The sequence below is a fragment of the Cyprinodon variegatus genome, unplaced genomic scaffold, assembly GCF_000732505.1.
Source record: "Cyprinodon variegatus isolate N-32 unplaced genomic scaffold, C_variegatus-1.0 Scaffold18, whole genome shotgun sequence".
NCBI lineage: Eukaryota > Metazoa > Chordata > Actinopteri > Cyprinodontiformes > Cyprinodontidae > Cyprinodon > Cyprinodon variegatus.
This window is the reverse complement of record NW_015150471.1, coordinates 953,448-963,138: the sequence shown is the minus strand read 5'-3', so window position 1 is coordinate 963,138 and position 9,691 is coordinate 953,448. Positions and strand designations below refer to the sequence as shown.

The following is a 9,691-nucleotide window of genomic DNA, read 5'->3' as shown; positions in this document are numbered from 1 at the left end:
TGCTTAGAGTAAACTTACTGAAAGTGAATCCGTGGAGAGTTTCCTGCTCACTATGCTCGCTGAGCGCTGTGGTCCTTTGTGCGTTTGTGATTCAGAGCCGTTCTGCTCCGAGCCGCCCGTTTGCTTCATTTCCTGAATTGGCTCTGTGCTTTTATGAACAACAGCCACATGTTCTTCCTCTTCAGGTTTGTTGGATTCAGTAACAGAGGAGATCGGGGCTGTTTCTGAGCAGAAATCGGACGATACGCTGTTGCAGATTTCATTTGGTGCCTGGACCTCAGGTGGCTCGTCACAGGGTGGTATCTGGGCAGAGGGTGTGGGAGGCTCTGGATCAGAACTTTGGAGCTGTTCTGCAGGATTTAGGGATGACATATCGTGGTCCTGGATCTCGCTATCTGAGCCGCTGAATGTCATGTTCTCTGACAATGGTTCGCCACTTGTGCTGGAGATGAATGAGTCTTCACGCATGGAGTCCTGACTGAACTGTCCCTTTCCCCGGAAATCAGACAGCACACTGCAGAAACACACAAGTCAGAGAACTGATTATCTATCTGCCACATCTCTGCAATGTCGCATAAAAATTAGCATAGTGGTTTTTGTTACTTGAAATATTGGTTAAAAAAAATACCGTCAACCATAGAAAGAAAGAGACGGGTATTTGAAGTGTTTTCTTAAATTGTTATAGAAATAACTTTTTAAACATTATTTGATTATTTTGATATTGCTGCTTGTCTGGATTCACAATTTTAAAAGATTTTTTGAAGAAAAACAGTAAAAAAAAAAAATAAAAATCCATCCTGATCTTAAGAGCTTCCCCAGTTTTTTCACAAACTTACTCTTTTTGGCTTCTTTTGCTGCCGTTTTTGACAATTATGGGTGCGTCCAGGTCACCTGAAGACCAATGCTCTGCGGTCGGGCTGCGGGGGTCCTGTCCTTGCAGGAGGCTATCGGAACTCAAACTGGAGGAAAGCTGGGAGGACCCTGTGGTGTCCAGACTCAAACTAGATGAGTAAAGAGCTGTCTTTTCTCCTTGCAAAATCTCTGCTCCACTTGAAAGAGCTCTCTGTGCATCCATTGGATCAGATGAACCCGATGACTGAGATAGAGTGTCCCAGGACTCCTTACGTCCCGGCTTGGAGGCGAGATGCTCAAAGCCATTGAGGGTGTCCGCCTGGGACAGTGGGCAGAGTCCAGCCAGAGCCAGAGGCGTGGTGGTCCACTCCTTAAGGACAGCCGACTTGTACGACAAGCTGAATGTGAGCGAGGCCAGACCCTGGAGGTAGCTGAGCAGAACTTCCCTGTCTTCTTCATTCAGCAGCAAGGCATTGGGTTGATAGTGGGCTCGCAGCTTTGAGTCCTCCCGAAACAGAGATGTGAGGTAGCACTCCAGAAGGCCGTGGTTCAGAGCTAACCGCAGCCATGCTCTGCAGCGGCCCACATCTGTGCCGAGGTAGCTGATCTTCTCCAGCTCTGTGATCACGTCACTGGAAATGTTTAACAGACACTTTCAGGATTTTATAGTTTTCTATTGTTTTTTTTATTCATTATTCTTATATATGTGTGGTGTTTTCTGTTTGGGCTTACCGGTGGGTGACTGTCTTGAGGAGGCTCCAGAAAAAAGGCTGAGGGAGGACTCCTCGGTCTCCCTTCCGACTCCAGCCTCCAGCTTCGGAGCGGATATACTTGCTCTTGATCCCATGGATGAAAATGGCCTCCAGGGCAGAGCAGAGGAGGTTGGCATCCCCGTCTTCACTGGTGACCACATCATCTGATGCCACATATCGTTTATGAAGGGCTTTAAGAGACTGGGCCAACTTCTCTTTGATCTATTTGACGACATAAAATACAGAAACATGACTTATCATTCAACCTCTATTGACATCAAAATCCTAGGCGATGAAGGACCGAGTGGTTAGAGCTCTTCAACAAAGCTGTATCATTTTTAAACCTTGCCTGCAGATTAAAATCATGTCAGCCAGTGTCAGCTGATATGGAAAGGAGATCATAAACAGAAAAAAAAAAAGTTAGAGCAACATTGCGCAACACTTTGTGGAAAATGCTGATTCCTTTAAACGTTGCTGATCATTGACAGCTCTTCGCTCTGAGCCCTGTAGAGATTTTTGGCTCCAACAGATGTAGTTTTGAAGCAATTAAACATTTTTAACATCTATTCTCCATGTCAATTTAGAGACCACGACTTTGTAAGTTTGGTAAATGGTAATTCTATTTCTGTTCTCAAGTTGAAGAAGACTCATCAGTACTTTATGAGATCCCCAAAACTGGAGATATTGCTTTAAAGAATAACTGCTTATCTCTGACTAGTCTGATGCGTTATTGACCTTCAGCAGCCCTCTGAGGCCTTCACAGAACAGCAGGATTTACACATATATTCATAAACAGTGGTGGTAATTGATTTTAGTCATGATGCGTCCTCTGAAGATGTTTAATTACCCAGGATTTCATGTAGATGACTAACTGAATTAATACATTCCACATTTCTTGATTTTTCTAATGTTAAGAAAGGGGGAAAACCAATGATTGGTTCCACAGTGGTTGGTCTACACTAGGGATGGAACGGTTTATGAAAACTTATTGAATGCCTGATAACTATAGGATTATTTTGGAGGCTTTTTAGTTATTTGGAAGAATAATGTCTGTGGAATGGGGAAGAAAAAAAAAAGCTGAGGTAACTGACAACTGGGGGAAAGATCGGTACTAAACCCGTAGAAAATATCAAACAGATGCCGCGATTTTTTTTAATGGTTCTTCGAGATAATTGGGAGTTTTTATTTTAAAAAGATTGATAAATGGGTGTCGTTTGTGGATAACGGTGTGCTTAATTTGCCCTTTGGCAAAATATCTACTTCTCCATATGCTGCTAAACCTTACTTTTTTTTTTTTTTTTTTATAAGTGAGGTCTCCTTTTTTCTACCTACTTCCTTTCTAAAAACTGAAATAAACCCAAAGAGTTTTCTCATTAGTGAAGATCACTGTGGGACACAGCAGGACTATCAAAAATCTATGGCAGCAAAATGTAGGACATTTCTGACAAAAATGGATGTGGCCGATATGTATCTAATCTGAAGAAATCAGAAAAGTCGTCTCATGACAGCACATTTCCCTGAAGCAGACCCAGAAGGCAAACTGGCTTAAAAAAAATGTTTTAAGTAAATCTACGAAGCTACGTGTTTACAGCCAAGTAGAAGTAATACTAACAACCAACCTAACCACAGAGCGGTGGATGCTTCCTGTTATCTCATGCACGGGGCTTGTCTTCATATAAAAAAAATAACTTTTCTTTTGAGACTTCTTTAAAGAGACAGTGAATAAATAAATTATTCAACTATCTAACAGTCGGAGGGGGGTGGGGGTTACACCTCAAATATTAAGCTTGACAAGGTTTGGGAGATGGGAAGAGAAAACTGTTAGTGAGCTATAATATTTCCGGTAAATAACTATGGATTAGGGATGGAACGGTTTGTGAAAACCGTCAGAACCGTTCGGTTCGATGTTGCGTTCGGTTCATGCGCGGCTCCTTTTTGTCATAGGCGAAGCGTGTACACTCCAGAGCAGAAGGTGGCGGTACTGCGACCAAAGCCAACCACCAGTAGTAAACAAGAAGAAGAAGAAGCGAAGCAGCTTAGCCGGGTGTAGCCGAAATAAATCAGTTGTTGTGGAGAATTGTGTGGGTATGGCGAGTGGGAAAGAACAGGAGTTGGAAGACGCGCCAGCAGCACTTTATAGGGCTGCTGTATGGGACCACTTTGCATTTAGAGTGACCTACGATGACGGCGGAAAGAAAGTTGTGGATAAAAGTGTAACAGTGTGCAAGCATTGTGCAACACGTTTTGTTTATGCCAACAGCAACATGACCAACATGTCAGGCTAACCCCGAAATCCCACATACTCTGCTCCGCTCCAGACCGCCTGCTTAAAGCAAAGCATACAGCCTCCACTGTGGCTCCCGTCCGCTCCGCTCTGAGTTCCTTGGAGATCGTAGAGGGCATGCGCCAGATGATTAAATTCAAAGCAGCAAAACATGCGGAAATTATCCAGGGTTTCCGCAAATCAGTAAAAATAATTACAATTCATTAATATTTTGGGATTTTTTCATTAATTTTGGTGTAACAATCAACATATACTGAACCGAACCTAAAACCGTGACCACGAAACCGTGAACCGAACCGAACCGTGGATTTTGTGAACCGAACAGTGGATTTTGTGAACCGTTCCACCCCTAGTCTACACCATCAGACTTAAAATTATTTATTGAATTCTGTGGTTGTGATGCACAAAAATGCAGTAAAATAAATCAAGATATAACAAAATCCTCTTTATATGAGCAGTCAGACAAAACTTAGACAAAGTGCATCTGCATCTTCCTTCTTTGTGAGGTCATTAAAATGTTTTTAATCTTCCCAGTCTACCACGACCATATCAGGCTTTTAGTCGGCAATGCATACAGACGTACATTGGACGCCCTTTACTGAAAATATTAGAAAATGTTTGCCCTGTTTTTTTGGTTTGTACAACTTTGGTAAGCCCTAATTTTCCTCTGGAATATGGTGGAATATCTATTGTCCTTTTGGACAACTTCATACGTGGGAAGAAGTAAGCTGCGCTGTTAGCAAGCAGGTAAGCTTGACACTTGGAACAGTTTATGAAAACTCATTGAATGCCTGATAACTATAGGATTATTTTGGAAGCTTTTTAGTTATTTGGAAGAATAATGCCTGTGGAATGGGGAAGAAAAAAAAAAAGCTGATGTAACTGACAACTGGGGAGGGGGGGAAAGATCGGTACTAAACCCGTAGCAAATATCAAACAGATGCCGCAATTTTTTTTAATGGTTCTTCGAGATAATTGGGAGTTTTTATTTTAAAAAGATTGATAAATGGGTGTCGTTTGTGGATAACGGTGTGCTTAATTTGCCCTTTGGCAAAATATCTACTTCTCCATATGCTGCTAAACCTTACTTTTTTTTTTTTTTTTTTATAAGTGAGGTCTCCTTTTTTCTACCTACTTCCTTTCTAAAAACTGAAATAAACCCAAAGAGTTTTCTCATTAGTGAAGATCACTGTGGGACACAGCTGGACTATCAAAAATCTATGGCAGCAAAATGTAGGACATTTCTGACAAAAATGGATGTGGCCGATATGTATCTAATCTGAAGAAATCAGAAAAGTCGTCTCATGACAGCACATTTCCCTGAAGCAGACCCAGAAGGCAAACTGGCTTAAAAAAAATGTTTTAAGTAAATCTACGAAGCTACGTGTTTACAGCCAAGTAGAAGTAATACTAACAACCAACCTAACCACAGAGCGGTGGATGCTTCCTGTTATCTCATGCACGGGGCTTGTCTTCATATAAAAAAAATAACTTTTCTTTTGAGACTTCTTTAAAGAGACAGTGAATAAATAAATTATTCAACTATCTAACAGTCGGAGGGGGGTGGGGGTTACACCTCAAATATTAAGCTTGACAAGGTTTGGGAGGTGGGAAGAGAAAACTGTTAGTGAGCTATAATATTTCCGGTAAATAACTATGGATTAGGGATGGAACGGTTTGTGAAAACCGTCAGAACCGTTCGGTTCGATTCGTGTGTGTTTGGTTTGGTTCATGCGCGGCTCCTTTTTCTCATAGGCGAAGCGTGTACACTCCAGAGCAGAAGGTGGCGGTACTGCGACCAAAGCCAACCACCAGTAGTAAACAAGAAGAAGAAGAAGAGAAGCAGCTTCAGAAGTAGCCGAAATAAATCAGTTGTTGTGGAGAATTATGTGGGTATGGCGAGTGGGAAAGAACAGGAGTTGGTAGACGCGCCAGCAGCACTTTATAGGGCTGCTGTATGGGACCACTTTGCATTTAGAGTGACCTACGATGACGGCAAAAAGAAATTTGTGGATAAAACAGTGTGCAAGCATTGTGCAACACGTTTTGTTTATGCTAACAGCAACATGACCAACATGTCAGGCTAACCCCGAAATACCACATAGTCCGTGAGCGCTCCGCTCCGCTGCGCTGCGCTCCAGACTGCCTGCGAAAAGCAAAGCCTACAGCCTCCAGTGTGGCTCCCGTCCGCTTCGCTCTGAGTTCCTTGGAGATTGTAGAGGGCATGCGCCAGATGATTAAATTCAAAGCAGCAAAACATGTGGAAATGATCCAGGGTTTCCGCGGATCATTAAAAATAATTACAATTCATTAATTTTTTGGGATTTTTTCATTAATTTCGGTGTAACAATCAACATATACCAAACCGAACCGAAAACCGTGACCACAAAACCGTGAACCGAACCGAACCGTGGATTTTATGACCCATTCCACCCCTACTATGGATATATAATGAAATAGTAGTCAGCTAATATCTAATTGTTAAAGGACAGATACCTCCGATCTATAACCTCGAAGACTTCAATGAATTGGTTGATTTTAAGTATGATAAGGAATAATTATAAGAAATTGTTATTGCATTAATGATGAACAATTTATTGCCAAAACTGGGCAATGCTACATTTATAAGAAAAAGTAGAAAAACGAGTAACTGGTTGGTATTACAGTTTCGACAGAGAACAAATCAATATAAGCCAACTGTTGTATAAGTCAGAGTTTTTATAATCTGTGTTCCAGGCATTTCTGCTGAAAGTGTTTAGCTGCACAATTAGATAAGTAGTTCAGTGAGAGCTGTGTAAAGGATGCACATGAGTTTAAAAGGTCAGCTCTGCATGTTCTAATGGCTATTGATTGCACATTGGAACATGAGTCGGTTCTTTGAATTACTGATGAATTAAAGGCTGTTCTCACATTTTATGATAATGTACTTCCCCAATATTCTTAACAAGAAATCTCTTTACAAATGTTTATAAAGATATTAAGATTTAAATGTACTAATAATATGAAATTTAAGAATAGGCTAATCTCATACCTTGAAAACTTTAATAAACTTATTGGGGGGTTTTGGTTCTCGTATTCAAATATTTTTATCTGATTTTGCACAAAAATTAAAGCTGATTAACACCTAATGCACAGTAGCTTATGCAGCAATTGTTACAGTCATTAAAATTTGACAAAGCAGGACAAATGTTCCTGAGGTATTACCACAAAATAATAATAGCCTTTGGAAACACAATAGGTTAGACATTGAAATGGATAAATCTAATCTATTTTTACCTGTTTGGCTTCTTTCGCCTCCGGTTGCTTTTCTGGCATCTGTGTGGCAAGCATGTCACCTCCTCCAGCAAAGGTTTCTCTCACATGGCACCTTAGGGCACAACAATATGTCTCAACTCTTGTTAACTATTTACTGTGGTCCATTGACTGCTATGAACAGATCTAATATTCAATATATTAAACTGGAAGAACCTGCTTCTATTTTTTAAGACTAGTTCCTGACATATGCTTCCTTATCATGGGACTGCCTGTTCACATATCTGCAGTTCCATCCTCTTTGAGTAACCACTCTGGAACTGAGTCATGTGAGGCACTGATTAACCATGATGCATGTCTGCAGGGAAGTAGCTTTAAAAGTTTTAGAACTTCCTCAATCAAATAAAGAGCTCCACGATTTAAAAGAGCAGATTAAAGTACAGCACACAAGAAGAGTTCCTTAAACTTTACACGCAAACATGACTGGTTCAACCTTGTCTAAGCTGCACTGGAGCCACCAAAAAAAGCTTTAATTAATTCAAAAACAGCCTGCTAGATTCAGGGGAAATTTAAAAGGCGACAACAGAGGAGGAAGGTGATTTAAAATGTCAAAACTATCTTGTTTCAATAAAGAAAAATAAAGCTTGTTTATACTCCCGACTGCCATTTGCAAAGCTTCAGATGTTTGTGCAGCTATTTGACCTCAAGGACTGCAAGACCTAAACATTGTTTACAACAAACACAGAAATCTAAGCTATGGTTTTTATATTAAGGACAACGAACATTCAAATATCACCCTAGATTCAATCTAAATTCCGCTTTAAAGCAGTGAACCAGAGTTAAATTAGCTTAACGGTTAGCTTACTTACCAAAACAGGGCTAACTTGTCCAAAGAAACGCGCTCGTATTGTTTGGGAATTTGTTTTAAAGTCGGTGTAAAGGCACAGAGAATGTCACTCTATATAGTTGCCTTCCATCGTTTTACGTTAAAGCAATTTAATGGTTATAAAACACCAGCTGACCTCAACTAGAAATGATTCCTCCTCTTACTGTTGCTGTTTTACTGAACCCCGATGCATCATGGGAAGTAAAAACCGCGATGCCTTCAAAGAGCTTCCTAAAAAATAGGAAAACTAAAAACTTAACGCAACAAAAAGCTTACCAGGTTAAAGCAAAGAAAACAATGCTACTATAGTTCCACTCTAACATTATGGATTTCTGTTAGACAAATTAGATCTTGCATTGTTACTTCATTTCCTAAATTAAAAAAAAAAAAACGCCAGGCTATTACCAGAGATATACAGGCCTACTATCTTTTTCAGTTAAACGTTAGACATTACCATCCCTGCAGCTTTGCTAGTTAAAATGGTTAAAGGAACGTCTATTTTCAAAGTTAAAAGGGAGACGAAAGCAAATTACCTACAACAATCCTACAAATGCTAATTTTAGATAACAACTGCTCCTCTAACGGCAACACCTAAACGCCTCATCTCAGATTTGTTGTGGTTTAGTTGAGTGTATGCAACTTTCCATAAAGCCATTCTTTCCTCGGTCTAGCAAAATAAAACTTACAGCAAAAGCTGTGTGTTTATTATTAAAATACCACTTTTTGGATAGATGTGATGGGAAAATATTTTGTTCGTGCTTTTCTTATTTCCTTCTTTCCTTTTAAAGGGCTGCCACATTTTTTTCTTTTTTTTTCTTTTCTTTTCTTTAAGAATACAGTTTTTTGTAAATAGAGGACAGCTAACCTTCCTCTACGGGATGCTGATATTCTGGGAAAATTCTGTTGCAAAGGAAAGAGTTTCTAATCCAAATGTCAAGAGATAAAAAAAAAAAAATATATAGAAGTATACTGATTTATCTGTCAGCCGATCGATCAACATTGATTTCCTTAATTTTATGAGAAGTAAATAGCTGACACTTATTTATCTAATCAGCCTTATCCACCCATCTTATCTACCTATTTATAAAAAATGTAAAATTCAGCCACTATCAATTTTATAAAATTTTCACTTTTATTTGAGACTGTGCATCTAAAGTGAGTGTTTATTGTTTCATGGGTAGGCCTATAGTGTCATTTTTTTTTTTTTTACAAAATATTATTAAAACATCACAGGTGTATTGTTATCCTATAACAGGTGTGATTTTATAAAATTGCTAACAATCAAAATCGGAACCTGCATGTCAAACTTTTCAAAGATTGGTGATTGGTCAGAAAATTGCAGTCGGTCTATCCAGTAATTGAAAAAACTTATACCTTTAGGGTCATTCTCATGCACAAATTTAGAGCTGTTGTTCAATAAAAATAGAAAAATAAAAAACTAGTTAAAACCTTTGGCATTTGTTATTGAAACTAAATTAGAAAATGTTAACTGGTTCTGTATTATTTCTAGCTGAAGGTATTAGCAGCCACCGCAGAAGGTCCAAGGAACCACTTTTGGGCCCCAAAGCCACAGGTTGCAGGCCCCTGTTCTGGTTGAAAGATGAGAAGTTAATGTTCTGAGAGAGAAGGAAAAGTCAACTTAGCATGCTTAATCATTCTCCTCTA

At 39.5% G+C, this 9,691-nt stretch overlaps 1 protein-coding gene across 1 annotated transcript in view; it reads right to left on the bottom strand.

The window, feature by feature from the left end:
• The window catches only part of plekhm1 (pleckstrin homology and RUN domain containing M1), a 21,964-nt gene extending 13,767 nt beyond the window's left edge, over positions 1–8,197 (bottom strand). The window contains exons 1-5 of the mRNA XM_015388109.1: positions 8,010–8,197; positions 7,165–7,255; positions 1,585–1,826; positions 837–1,484; positions 19–514 (exon numbers count right to left, since the gene is read on the bottom strand). Of these exons, the coding sequence (XP_015243595.1) occupies positions 19–514; positions 837–1,484; positions 1,585–1,826; positions 7,165–7,218 (1,440 nt within the window). The 5' untranslated portion in view covers positions 7,219–7,255; positions 8,010–8,197. The remainder of the gene's footprint in view (positions 1–18; positions 515–836; positions 1,485–1,584; positions 1,827–7,164; positions 7,256–8,009) is intronic.
• Between the last annotated feature and the right edge of the window lie 1,494 nt (positions 8,198–9,691).